Source organism: Coregonus lavaretus (assembly GCF_964263955.1).
Source record: "Coregonus lavaretus genome assembly, chromosome: 12".
In the NCBI taxonomy this organism is placed as follows: Eukaryota; Metazoa; Chordata; class Actinopteri; order Salmoniformes; family Salmonidae; genus Coregonus; species Coregonus lavaretus.
In genome coordinates this window covers 1,675,233-1,689,605 of record NC_139999.1, presented here as the reverse complement: position 1 = coordinate 1,689,605, position 14,373 = coordinate 1,675,233, and the positions used below count along the sequence as shown (strand labels likewise).

At 46.7% G+C, this 14,373-nt stretch overlaps 1 protein-coding gene across 1 annotated transcript; it reads right to left on the bottom strand.

Moving 5' to 3' along the window:
- Positions 1-3,880: 3,880 nt before the first annotated feature.
- LOC311137862 (protein SPMIP1) lies at positions 3,881-5,599 on the bottom strand (the record flags this gene model as incomplete). Its single annotated transcript, XM_084172468.1, has 3 exons — positions 3,881-3,999; positions 4,443-4,624; positions 5,337-5,599. The coding sequence occupies 3 exons, from the start codon at positions 5,597-5,599 to the stop codon at positions 3,881-3,883; spliced, it is 564 nt and encodes a 187-aa protein (XP_084028594.1).
- Positions 5,600-14,373: the final 8,774 nt, after the last annotated feature.

Sequence of the window (14,373 nt, the reverse complement as noted above, 5' to 3'; positions counted from 1 at the left end):
TAAACTTTCCAAATGTAAATACACTAGACAAGGTGGGATCTTTTTGTGTCGGTAAAATTAATTAATCGAGAAATGGCGGTCGATATAACTAATATTGATGTACCAACTATGGTAACGCTTTATAATATGGTTCCATTTCTAAAGGGGTTATAATTACATTATGAATTATTATTTACAGTGGCAAGAAAAAGTATGTGAACCCTTTTGTAATTACCTGGATTTTTTGGTAATAACATTTATCTGATCTTCATCTAAGTCACAACAATAGACAAACACAGTCTGCTTAAACTAATAACACACAAACAATTATGCGTTTTCATGTCTTTATTGAACACACCGTGTAAACATTCACAGTGCAGGGTGGAAAAAGTATGTGAACCATTGGATTTAATAATTGGTTGACCCTCCTTTGGCAGCAATATCCTCAACCAAACGTTTTTCTGTAGTTGTGGATCAGACGGTCGGGAGGAATTCTGGACCATTCCTCTTTACAAAACTGTTTCAGTTCAACAATATTCTTGTGATGACTGGTGTGAACCGCTCTCTTGAGGTCATGCAACAGCATCTCAATCGGGTTGGGGTCAGGAGTCTGACTGGGCCACTCCAGAAGGCGTATTTTCTTCTGTTGAAGCCATTCTGTTTTGGGTCGTTGTCCTGTTGCGTCACCCAACTTCTGTTGAGCTTCAATTGGCGGACAGATAGCCTTACATTCTCCTGCAGAATGTCTTGATTAACTTGGGAATTCATTTTTCCGTCGACGATAGCAAGCTGTCCAGGCCCTGAGGCAGCAAAGCAGCCCCAAACCATGATGCTCCCTCCACCATACTTTACAGTTGGGAGGTTTTGATGTTGGTGTGCTGTGCCTTTCTTTCTCCACACATAGTGTTGTGTGTTCCTTCCTTCCAAACAACTCAACTTTAGTTTCATCTGTCCACAGAATACTTTGCCAGTAGCGCTGTGGAACATCCAGGTGCTCTTTTGCAAACTTCAGACGTGCAGCAATGTTTTTTCTTGCCACTGTAATCATTTGTAAATGCATTAAACCATTAATAAACGGTTATATCTCATTGGTCAAAATATTGCAATAACTGGTCAGTGTTTGCCAAATAGTGAGTCAATATTTACCTCCAGTTACATCACATCGAGAGCAAAACATCTAATGACAGAAAAAACTTGAATTGTTGCATCTCGTTGTGTTGTTGTCCTCCAGTGACTAGCTAGCTAGCTAAAATTGGACCTTTCCTAAATTAGCCATGGATGGAGACTTTTGGTTTTACTTAATTCTCCGTACTGGCCAATGATTATAACGGTGATTCTGATCCCAATCATAAATTCATACTTTGTGCCGCTGGCCTGAGAGGTGAAGTTCAATATGTAGCCAGATGTAGAAGGCTAATGTTAACTAGCTGGCTAATCATTGCCCATGAAAGGAAGTTAGGCTAGTGAGCATTTTAGCCAGGTAGCCTGGGACAACCAAAACTAAAAGCCTGTACTGTATGACGGAGTCATAGACCGTTTAGTCAACATGAAAGAGAGGACGATTGCATTGGCATTTCTCTACAAGTAGTCAATGTTTTTTCTACTTGCACGAACGCACACACACAGAGAGAGAAATCATGGACAGCCACATCATATTTAGCTTACATTGTCACTGTATTAGGCTAAGCAGATAACATAACATACTGTAGGTGATTTGATGATGTTGAAATGGTGCTGGAATAGTGGAGGCAGCTCCTGTTTTCTTTGTGACTTGCGGTAACGCTCTGTGGTTCTAAATCAATAGTTGTTTAGTGGTCCGAAAATGTTGGAAACATTAACTTTCTTGACCATGCTGTAGGTCATGTAACTGTTTCTTACATACAATATGTTTTGTGGACTTCACCGGACAGATGTTTTGTGATGAAACAAAGGTGTTAGTTGAATTTATTCTGCCACTGTGTCTTCTTATTGTCTCTGCCTTTAGGCCTATACAGTTGAAGTCGGAAGTTTACATACACTTAGGTTGGAGTCATTAAAACTCATTTATCAACCACTCCACAAATTTCTTGTTAACAAACTATAGTTTTGGCAAGTCGGTTAGGACATCTACTTTGTGCATGACAAGTAATTTTTCCAACAATTGTTTACAGACAGATTATTTCACTCTCTCCCTCTGTCTCTCTCTCCCTCTCCCTCTGTCTCCCTCCCTCTGTCTCTCCCTCCCCTCTCTCCCTCCGTCTCTCTCTCCCTCTGTCTGTCTCTCCCTCTGTCTGTCTCTTCCTCTGTCTGTCTCTTCCTCTGTCTGTCTCTTCCTCTGTCTGTCTCTTCCTCTGTCTCTCCCTCCCTCTGTCTCTCTCTCCCTCTGTCTCTCTCTCCCTCCCTCTCACTCATCTCTCCCTCTGTCTCTCTCTGTCTCTCTCTTTCTCTGTCTCTCTCTCTCTCTCTCTCTGTCTCTCTCTGTCTGTCTCTCCCTCTGTCTCTCTCTCTCATCTCTCGGTCTCTTTCTTTTACTTTCTCTCTCACATGGCTTGGCAAGATCTAAAATGCATTACTTGCATGTAGACTTCACCATCTAGAGATATTTAAAAGTGCCAAGGTGTCACAAAAGAGTGACATGGCAGGCTGGTGGTCATTCGGCACTTTGCAAGCTAAATCAATCACCTGAGGCCCCATGCATCAGTTGGGACTTCTTAGACTTCAGCCAATCATGGTCACTCAGTGAAAAAACGAAGGCGCCATTGAGGTGTTTGAAGGAAGGCTTGGAGATTCTCCTGACCCTGTAACCTGACAGGGAAAAGCTCAGGGCCTATGAGGTGTTTGAGGGAAGGCTTGGAGATTCTCCTGACCCTGTAACCTGACAGGGAAAAGCTCAGGGCCTATGAGGTGTTTGAGGGAAGGCTTGGAGGTTCTCCTGACCCTGTAACCTGACAGGGAAAAGCTCAGGGCCTATGAGGTGTTTGAGGGAAGGCTTGGAGATTCTCCTGACCCTGTAACCTGACAGGGAAAAGCTCAGGGCCTATGAGGTGTTTGAGGGAAGGCTTGGAGGTTCTCCTGACCCTGTAACCTGACAGGGAAAAGCTCAGGGCCTATGAGGTGTTTGAGGGAAGGCTTGGAGATTCTCCTGACCCTGTAACCTGACAGGGAAAAGCTCAGGGCCTATGAGGTGTTTGAGGGAAGGCTTGGAGATTCTCCTGACCCTGTAACCTGACAGGGAAAAGCTCAGGGCCTATTACTGCATGGTTATAGCCCTTTAACTAGGGCTAATCATCCCCAGGATGAATCAGTGACGACTCTCCAAGTATGAATGAATAATCCCCAGGATGAATCAGTGACATACACTGTGCCCCAGAAAGAGGTCAGGACATTGATACATAGCCTGTAACTAGGGTCCAGAGTTTTTCCTCACAACCTGTTCATTCATTAATCCTAGGTAGCCTAGCAGGCAGCAGTGATGTGATGAAGAGGTGACCAGACCATGCTAGCTTGTTAATTATAAACCACGACATTTAAGGTGTGGGTTTCCTTGTTGCTAGGAGACCAGTTGAACCTGTGACCAAAGCAGCCAGTTTTCTCCTCATGCAGCTTTTTCACACAGGAAGGTTTAAACCACACAAACCGGACAGCAAATAACTACAAAAGTTTATCCAAACATGTGTTATTATAACTTATTATAACTTAGTTTCTCGAACAGTTGTAACAGTTTGTTTTATAATAATTGCATATGAACATTATTTATAGCTAACAATACATCTGTACATCATATAGAAGATAATATATTTGGTATAAATCAAATTATAGCATGCTCATACAGTAAAAACAAATGAAAGTTATTCTTCATAAACATCAAGGGAATTGTAATAATGAAGCATAAAACCAGCTGGAGAATGAAGCCTTCTGCTCGTCATCCAAGGCGATCAGTTTCAGAGGGGAAATTGAATATTCCATTCCTGGCATAGAAAGTGTTACTCACGACTCCTGATCTTCCATTGGCTGGAGACCTGTAGTCTCTTTCATAGTCACCTGGGGCATAGACGGAACGTTGACATTTAAATGTGTATTTGAAAGTCTTTCTTTTCCATGCATTGCTTTGTGATAAACATGCTCAAAACAAACACAAACTAGTTTGTAATCCTTTCAAGCTTCTTTTTTTTATTGTATTATATTATATTCATTAGCCAGGGAAATAGCCTTAAGATCAACATCAACATTATCTTTTTCCATTCAGCCCTTTAAAGGTATGGCTATAGGAAGCATCCCAGAACCAGTCTCCATCCATAGTCATTATAAAGGCTCACACATGCTCATAACCAGTAATGAAGCGTTATACCTGCTGGTATAAAGTGCTATTAAATGGTAAAGTGTTACTATACATTTCACCCAGTCTCCATCCATAGTCATAAAGTGTCATACATGCTTACAACAAAGTACTAAAGCATCAAGTACAAGATTACCAAACATCTCACCCAGTCTCCATCCGTAGTCCCAGGAAGCCAGTAGAGGGTAGTCAAACTTCTCCTCTGGGCCTTTCTGGGTGCGTGTGTGGAGGTAGAGGCTGCGGCCCTTCCCCTCTTTGGAAAAACCCTGGTAGAGAGAGTCCTTGGTCTGGGGCGTCACTGCTCTCATCAGGGGAGCCTCGCTCAGGGACCTGGGTTAAGGGTAACCAAGAACATCATTTCGGAAGACATTCATATGTTTTAAATCCTCAAAGATATTTTATATGAAAATGTACTGTTGTATTTTTCTAAAAATCAGTCTCATCTGGTGATTTCTGAGCCTGTGTAGGGGAAAGGAATAGGTTCCTTTTCATTAAACAACAGGTGGCTTGGCCTCCTTTAGTGGTCCTAGGCTGAGGCAGTGAAGGAAAGTAAGTCCCTGACACCCAGAAGAACTCTTTACGTTTCAAATGCTCAGGCATGACAGCAAAATGGTCCAATTCACGCACCTATCAAGAGAATGCATCATCACTACCTCTGATCTGGCAGACTCACTAAACACAAATTCTCCATTTATAAACGATGTCTGAGTGTTTTGGAGCCTCTGGCTGTCCGTAGGTAAAATAAGGAATTTGTTGTATGGCATTTACTTTTGATACATAAGTACATTTTAAACAAGATACTTTAATACTTTTACTTAAGTAGTATTTTACTGAGTCACTTTCACTTTTAATTTGGTCATTTTCTATTAACGTATCTTTACTTTTACTCAAATATGGCAACTGGGAACTTTTTCCACCACTGGGCTTAGGTTACCACACACATTGTGGCGCAGTCGGCAGAATCAATAATTGTTGTACTCCTGTGGCTGAGGCAACTATTTGTATTTAAAGTTTGTCAAATAAAATTAATTAATTAACTCACCTGTCCATGGGCACTACAGCCTCTCTCCTCCTCTCCAGGGTAGATAACATAGGAGGCAGGATAGTCTTAGTGGTGGGGGTGGTGGTCAGGGGGAGCTTAGGGAGCCTCAGACCCAGCCCCAGCTGCTCCTTGGCCCTGCGGGAGACGAAGCTGGTGGGGTAGTCTTGTCCGTAGCGGCTCTTCCAGGCCAGCCGGGTGTAGCACTCCTTCGCTATCTGCTCCCGGTAACAGTTCTGGTTCTGGGTGGTCAGGAGGTTCCTCATCCTCTGGAGTGTTCTGTCCAGTTCTAGAATGTCCTGTACTCTTCTAGAGTGTCCTGTCCTGTTCTGAAATGCCCTGTTCTGTTCTAGAATGTTCTAGAGTGTCCTGTACTGTTCTGACCTGTCTGTAGAACAGGCTGTTCCTGCACTGGTTGGCTGGTTCTGCTGTTCTAGAGTGTCCTGTCCTGGTTGATTTCAGAGTGGAGACTTCCGGAATATTTATCTTCTCCCTCACTGAACCAGAACTCTGTCTGCTTTTCCATAGGTATTATCTCAGTCAGAAACATAACCTAACCTTGTGGCTCAGATTCAGAAACCTAAGAACAGTCTCTCGCTCCCTCTCTCTATGGTTACCCAATCAGAGACCAGTACATTCCAGACAGGTGCCTTTATGTGTGCGTCTAGAAAACGGAGAGGTAGTTTCACCAGCCAGCCTCACTGTGCCCCCACCTACCAGCTGAAAGAACTGTAGGACATGACGGAACACAACACATACAGAACGAGTGAGAGCAGTTCTGCTTCATGTTCAGATGATGGCGCTGTAGTTTTCTCACTGTGAGTCCGCATACTGTGGTCTCTGCTGAGCAATGATACTTTAGGAGAATCTCCATTGAAAAGCCTTTTTATTCCAGGAATAGGCTAAGTATGGGTCTGAGAACCAGTGCATACCGTCTGTCAAGAAGAGTACTGATTTACCCGGCAACACTGTACCTCAGAAATTGTTTTATTACCGGAATAATCGATGGAAAAGCAATTAATAAAATGTAATATTAAAAAGGGAAAAACTAAGAACAGTGTTCCTAAATGTGTGATAATATAATCTCTATAAATAAAATATATCCAGGAAGCTTGAATCAGTTACTAAACTATTCTAAATCTAGAATACAGTGAACCTATTCAATCAAATGTATTTATAAAGCCCCTTTTACAGATGTCACAAAGTGCTTATACAGAAACCCAGCCTAAAACCCCAAACAGCAACCAATGCAGATGTAGAAGCACGGTGGCTAGGAAAAACTCCCTAGAAAGACAGGAACTAGGAAGAAACCTAGAGAGGAACCAGGCTCTGAGGGGTGGCCAGTCCTCTTCTGGCTGTGCCTGGTAGAGAGGAACCAGGCTCTGAGGGGTGGCCAGTCCTCTACTGGCTGTACTGGGTAGAGAGGAACCAGGCTCTGAGGGGTGGCCAGTCCTCTTCTGGCTGTGCCGGGTAGAGAGGAACCAGGCTCTGAGGGGTGGCCAGTCCTCTACTGGCTGTACTGGGTAGAGAGGAACCAGGCTCTGAGGGGTGGCCAGTCCTCTTCTGGCTGTGCCGGGTAGAGAGGAACCAGGCTCTGAGGGGTGGCCAGTCCTCTTCTGGCTGTGCCGGGTAGAGAGGAACCAGGCTCTGAGGGGTGGCCAGTCCTCTTCTGGTTGTGCCTCTTTGTTTATTTGTGTGTTTATCTGGATCCCCATTAGCTTTTGCAGAAGCAGCAACTACTCTTCCTGGAGTCCACAAAAAACACAAAACATGACAAGTAACAAAACACTGATAGACAAGGAAAGTCACACAAAATAAAAATACAACGATATTCAAACAATACAACAACAAAATTATACAAACAATACAACTAAAACATGATGTGTGTGTCTGTGTGTGTCCTGTGTGTGTGTGTGTGTCTGTGTGTGTCCTGTGTGTGTCTGTGTGTGTCCTGTGTGTGTGTGTGTGTGTCCTGTGTGTGTCTGTGTGTGCAGGTTTGTGTGTCCCCGCTGTTCCATGAGATGTTGTTTAATCCGTTTTTTAAAGGTAATGTTGCTGTTTGCTTGAGTAATTGCAGATGGGAGTTCCATACGATCATGGCTCTGTATAATACTGTGCGTTGCCGTGAATTCGTTTTGGACTTGGGGACTGTGAAGAGACCTCTGGTGGCATGTCTTGTGGGGTATGTATGGGTGTCTAAGCTGAATGTTATTTGATTATGCAGACAATCTGGAATCTTCATCACAGTAATATTTCTTATAGAAATTCAAAGAGAAGCAGTTAATATCTTATCAACCCTCAACCAGGAAAGACTGGCATGCATCTTGTTGATGTTAGTTCTGTATGTGCAGTTAAGGGCAAGGCGTGCTGCTCTGTTTTGAGCCAGCTGCAGCTTTGCTAGGTCTTTCTTTGCTGCACTTGACCATATTACTGGACAGTAATCAGGATGGGACAAGACTAGAGTCTGAACAACTAGTACAGTAGATCTTTGTATCAAAAACGCAGAACATACAGTGGGGGAAAAAAGTATTTAGTCAGCCACCAATTGTGCAAGTTCTCCCACTTAAAAAGATGAGAGATGCCTGTAATTTTCATCATAGGTACACGTCAACTATGACAGACAAAATGAGAAGAAAGAAATCCAGAAAATCACATTGTAGGATTTGTAATGAATTTATTTGCAAATTATGGTGGAAAATAAGTATTTGGTCACCTACAAACAAGCAAGATGTCTGGCTCTCACAGACCTGTATGTCAGGGTTGAGTGTAGAGGGAACGTGGAATCACACGCAGGACACAGAGATTCAAAAAACAGATGTCTTTAGTGAAGACCGACAGTACAAGCCAACACGGCAACAGGCCACAGGCGAAACAAGCGTACACTGGACTGTCCAAAGTAAATTCGCACAACGTGCAGGACTCTCTCAAACAAAACGAAATTACAGAGAGCACAGAACAGCGGACCTACATCTACACGTGACATCGAACAATTACACACAACACCTGACCAAACACAAGAGAACTAAATAGGGTGCCTAATGAACACTTAACAATGAACAGGTGTAACAAACAGACAAAACCAATCAAACATGAAACATCGAACGGTGGCAGCTAGTACTCCGGAGACGACGACCGCCGAAGCCTGCCCGAACAAGGAGAAGGAGCCGCCTCGGCCGAAACCGTGACAGTACCCCCCCCTTGACGCGCGGCTCCAGCCGTGCGCCGCCCCCGGCCTCGGGGACGACCAGGAGGACGCGGAGCAGGGCGCGTAGGATGACCACGATGGAACTCGGTCAGAAGAGACGGGTCTAGGATGTCCATCCTCGGCACCCAGCACCGCTCCTCCGGGCCGTACCCCTCCCACTCCACGAGATATTGGAGACCCCCCATCCGGCGTCTCGAATCTAGGATGGCCCGAACAGTGTACGCCGGAGCCCCCTCGATGTCCAACGGGGGCGGAGGAGTCTCTTCTATCTCAAAGTCCTGGAGTGGACCAGCTACCACCGGCCTGAGGAGAGACACATGGAACGAGGGGTTAATATTCTTGTAATCAATGGGCAGTTGTAACCTGTAACACACCTCGTTCAATCTCCTCAGGACTTTAAAAGGCCCCACAAACCGCCGACCCAGCTTCCGGCAGGGCAGGCGGAGGGGCAGGTTTCTGGTTGAGAGCCAGACTCGATCTCCAGGTGCGTACACTGGCCCCTCACTGCGGTGGAGGTCGGCGCTCGTCTTCTGTCGATAGATGGCTCGCTGCAGATGGACGTGTGCAGCGTTCCACGTCTCCTCCGAGCGCCGCACCCACTCATCCACCGCAGGGGCCTCGATCTGGCTCTCATGCCAAGGTGCCAGAACCGGCTGGTACCCTAACACACACTGGAAAGGGGTTAGTTTAGTGGAGGAGTGGCGGAGAGAGTTCTGTGCCATCTCGGCCCAGGGCACATATCTCGCCCACTCCTCCGGCCGGCCCTGGCAATATGACCTCAGAAACCTACCCACATCCTGGTTGACACGTTCGACCTGCCCATTACTCTCCGGGTGGTAACCCGAGGTAAGGCTCACCGAAACCCCCAACCGTTCCATAAACGCTCTCCAGACTCTGGAGGTAAACTGGGGGCCTCGATCAGACACTATATCCTCGGGTACCCCGTAATGCCGGAAGACGTGAGTAAATAGAGCCTCAGCGGTCTGTAGGGCAGTAGGAAGACCCGGCATGGGAAGGAGACGACAGGCCTTCGAGAACCGATCCACAACGACCAGGATGGTGGTATTCCCCTGTGAGGAGGGAAGGTCGGTAACAAAATCCACCGAGAGGTGAGACCAGGGTCGTTGTGGAACGGGCAGGGGTTGTAACTTACCCCTGGGCAAGTGTCTGGGCGCCTTACACTGGGCACACACTGAGCAGGAGGAGACATAAATCCTCACATCCCTGGCTAACGTTGGCCACCAGTACTTTGTACTAAGGCAGTGCACCGTCCGGCCAATACCTGGATGCCCAGAGGAGGGTGACGTGTGAGCCCAATAAATAAGCCGATCCCGGACCTCGAGCGGGACGTACGTCCGACCCACCGGACACTGTGGAGGGCTAGGGTCGGTGCGTAATGCCCGCTCGATCTCCGCATCGACCTCCCATACCACCGGTGCAACCAGACAAGACTTAGGTAGTATGGGAGTGGGCTCCACGCACCTCTCCTCCGTGTCATACCGCCGAGACAGGGCATCTGCCTTCCCGTTCTGGGACCCAGGGATGTAAGTGATCTTAAACACGAACCGGGCTAGAAACATAGTCCACCGAGCCTGGCGAGGATTCAGTCTCCTAGCTGCCCGAATGTATTCCAGGTTACGGTGGTCAGTCAGAATGAGAAAAGGGTGTTGAGCCCCCTCAAGCCAATGCCTCCACACCTTTAGGGCCTGTACCACGGCTAACAGCTCCCTGTCCTCTACGTCATAATTACGCTCCGCCGGACTGAGATTCTTAGAATAAAAAGTACAGGGGCGGAGTTTAGGTGGTGTGCCGGACCGTTGTGAGAGAACAGCCCCGATACCGGCTTCAGACGCGTCCACCTCCACTTGGAATGGTAAAGTGGGATCCGGGTGAGCCAGCACTGGAGCCGAGGTAAACAGGTCCTTCAGTCTCCCAAAAGCCCTGTCCGCCTCAGCTGACCACCGCAAGCGCACTGGACCCCCCTTCAGAAGGGACGTTATGGGAGCTGCCACCTGTCCAAAACCACGGATAAACCTCCAGTAGTAATTCGCAAAACCCAAGAACTGCTGCACCTCTTTAACCGTGGTTGGGGTTTGCCACGGTCAACCTCCATCCTCACCCCTGACGCAGACAACTGATAACCCAAAAAGGAGACCGACTCCTGGAAGAACAGACATTTCTCGGCTTTGACATACAGGTCATGCTCCAACAACCTCCTCAATACTCTGCGCACCAGGGCTACATGTTCGGCCCGGGTAGAACTGTACACCAGAATATCGTCTATGTACACCACTACTCCCTGCCCCTGCATGTCCCGGAAAATCTCATCTACAAAGGATTGGAAGACTGATGGAGCATTCATTAACCCGTATGGCATGACGAGATACTCGTAATGACCGGAGGTAGTACTAAATGCTGTCTTCCATTCATCGCCCTCTCTAATGCGCACCAAGTTATATGCGCTCCTGAGGTCCAATTTTGTGAAGAACCGTGCCCCGTGTAATGACTCCGTCATAGTCGCAATCAGCGGAAGTGGATAACTATATTTCACAGTAACCTGATTTAGACCGCGGTAATCAATACACGGGCGCAAACCTCCATCCTTTTTCTTCACAAAAAAGAAGCTTGAGGACGCGGGTGAAGTGGAGGGCCGTATGTATCCCTGTCTCAGAGACTCGGCAATGTATGTCTCCATTGCCCTCTTCTCCTCCTGTGACAACGGATACACATGGCTCCGCGGGAGCGCAGCTCCTGCCTGGAGGTCTATCGCACAATCCCCCTGTCTATGAGGTGGCAACCTTGCCGCTCTTGTCTTGCTAAACACGAGTGCCAAATCCTCATACTCGGGGGGAATGTGCAATGCGGGCATCTGGTTCGGACTCTCCACCGAGGTCGCCCCTACGGAAACACCCAGACATAGCCCCTCACACTGAGCAGACCACCCTTTAAGAGCCCTCTCTCGCCACGAAATAGTAGGATCATGGGTACTCAACCAGGGAAGCCCCAGTACCACCGGATACGCAGGAGAGTCGATCAGATAGAGCTGAATCGTCTCCTCATGACCCCCCCGCGTCTCCATCCTAAGTGGCGCTGTGACCTCCCTAATCAACCCGGATCCTAACGGACGACTATCTAGGGCATGTACAGGGAAAGGATTATTTACCGGAAGGAGGGGAATCCCTAACTCTACACAGAATTTGCGATCTACAAAATTCCCAGCTGCGCCTGAATCTACTAGCGCCTTATGCTGGGAACGAGGTGCAACCTGTGGAAAACAAACAGGTATGGTTATGTGTACGACAGAAAGCTCTGGGTAAGTGGGGCGCCTACTCACCTGGGAGGACTCCCCAATGTGTGGCCTGCCTTCTCCTCCACCAGGGGACCCTCCCCAGCACCTAATGTTAGTGTAGTATCCCTGCACGCCAACTCTCTGCGGACGTCCTCCCGGAGGCTGCAGCGGAAGTGGTCTATGAGTGCCCGCTCATTCCACCCTGCATCTGCCGCTAGAGTCCGGAACTCCAGTGCAAACTCCTGAGCGCTCCTCATCCCCTGCCGGAGGTAGAATAGACGCTCCCCCGCCGCCTTCCCCTCTGGTGAACCTTGTGAAGACTTACAGAAAACGTTTGACCTGTGTCATTGCCAACAAAGGGTACAGTGGGGAAAAAAAGTATTTAGTCAGCCACCAATTGTGCAAGTTCTCCCACTTAAAAAGATGAGAGAGGCCTGTAATTTTCATCATAGGTACACGTCAACTATGACAGACAAAATGAGAAAGGAAATTCCAGAAATCACATTGTAGGATTTTTAATGAATTTATTTGCAAATTATGGTGGAAAATAAGTATTTGGTCAATAACAAAAGTTTCTCAATACTTTGTTATATACCCTTTGTTGGCAATGACACAGGTCAAACGTTTTCTGTAAGTCTTCACAAGGTTTTCACACACTGTTGCTGGTATTTTGGCCCATTCCTCCATGCAGATCTCCTCTAGAGCAGTGATGTTTTGGGGCTGTCGCTGGGCAACACGGACTTTCAACTCCTTCCAAAGATTTTCTATGGGGTTGAGATCTGGAGACTGGCTAGGCCACTCCAGGACCTTGAAATGCTTCTTACGAAGCCACTCCTTCGTTGCCCGGGCGGTGTGTTTGGGGTCATTGTCATGCTGAAAGACCCCGCCACGTTTCATCTTCAATGCCCTTGCTGATGGAAGGAGGTTTTCACTCAAAATCTCACGATACATGGCCCCATTCATTCTTTCCTTTACACGGATCAGTCGTCCTGGTCCCTTTGCAGAAAAACAGCCCCAAAGCATGATGTTTCCACCCCCATGCTTCACAGTAGGTATGGTGTTCTTTGGATGCAACTCAGCATTCTTTGTCCTCCAAACACGACGAGTTGAGTTTTTACCAAAAAGTTATATTTTGGTTTCATCTGACCATATGACATTCTCCCAATCCTCTTCTGGGTCATCCAAATGCACTCTAGCAAACTTCAGACGGGCCTGGACATGTACTGGCATAAGCAGGGGGACACGTCTGGCACTGCAGGATTTGAGTCCCTGGCGGCGTAGTGTGTTACTGATGGTAGGCTTTGTTACTTTGGTCCCAGCTCTCTGCAGGTCATTCACTAGGTCCCCCCGTGTGGTTCTGGGATTTTTGCTCACCGTTCTTGTGATCATTTTGACCCCACGGGGTGAGATCTTGCGTGGAGCCCCAGTTCGAGGGAGATTATCAGTGGTCTTGTATGTCTTCCATTTCCTAATAATTGCTCCCACAGTTGATTTCTTCAAACCAAGCTGCTTACCTATTGCAGATTCAGTCTTCCCAGCCTGGTGCAGGTCTACAATTTTGTTTCTGGTGTCCTTTGACAGCTCTTTGGTCTTGGCCATAGTGGAGTTTGGAGTGTGACTGTTTGAGGTTGTGGACAGGTGTCTTTTATACTGATAACAAGTTCAAAGAGGTGCCATTAATACAGGTAACGAGTGGAGGACAGAGGAGCCTCTTAAAGAAGAAGTTACAGGTCTGTGAGAGCCAGAAATCTTGCGTGTTTGTAGGTGACCAAATACTTATTTTCCACCATAATTTGCAAATAAATTCATTACAAATCCTACAATGTGATTTTCTGGATTTTTTTCTTCTCATTTTGTCTGTCATAGTTGACGTGTACCTATGATGAAAATTACAGGCCTCTCTCATATTTTTAAGTGGGAGAACTTGCACAATTGGTGGCTGACTAAATACTTTTTTCCCCCACTGTACCCCTCTAGATAACACTACAGACCCCTCTAGATAACACTACAGACCCCTCTAGATAACACTAGACATACCACTCTAGATAACACTACATACCCCTCTAGATAACACTAGATATACCCCTCTAGATAACACTAGACATACCCCTCTAGATAACACTACATACCCCTCTAGATAACACTACATACCCCTCTAGATAACACTACAGACCCCTCTAGATAACACTACAGACCCCTCTAGATAACACTAGACATACCACTCTAGATAACACTACATACCACTCTAGATAACACTACATACCCCTCTAGATAACACTAGATATACCCCTCTAGATAACACTAGACATACCCCTCTAGATAACACTACATACCCCTCTAGATAACACTAGACATACCCCTCTAGATAACACTACAGACCCCTCTAGATAACACTAGACAGACCCCTCTAGATAACACTAGACAGACCCCTCTAGATAACACTAGACATACCCCTCTAGATAACACTAGACAGACCCCTCTAGATAACACTAGACAGACCCCTCTAGATAACACTAGACAGAACTCTCTAGATAACATTAGACAGA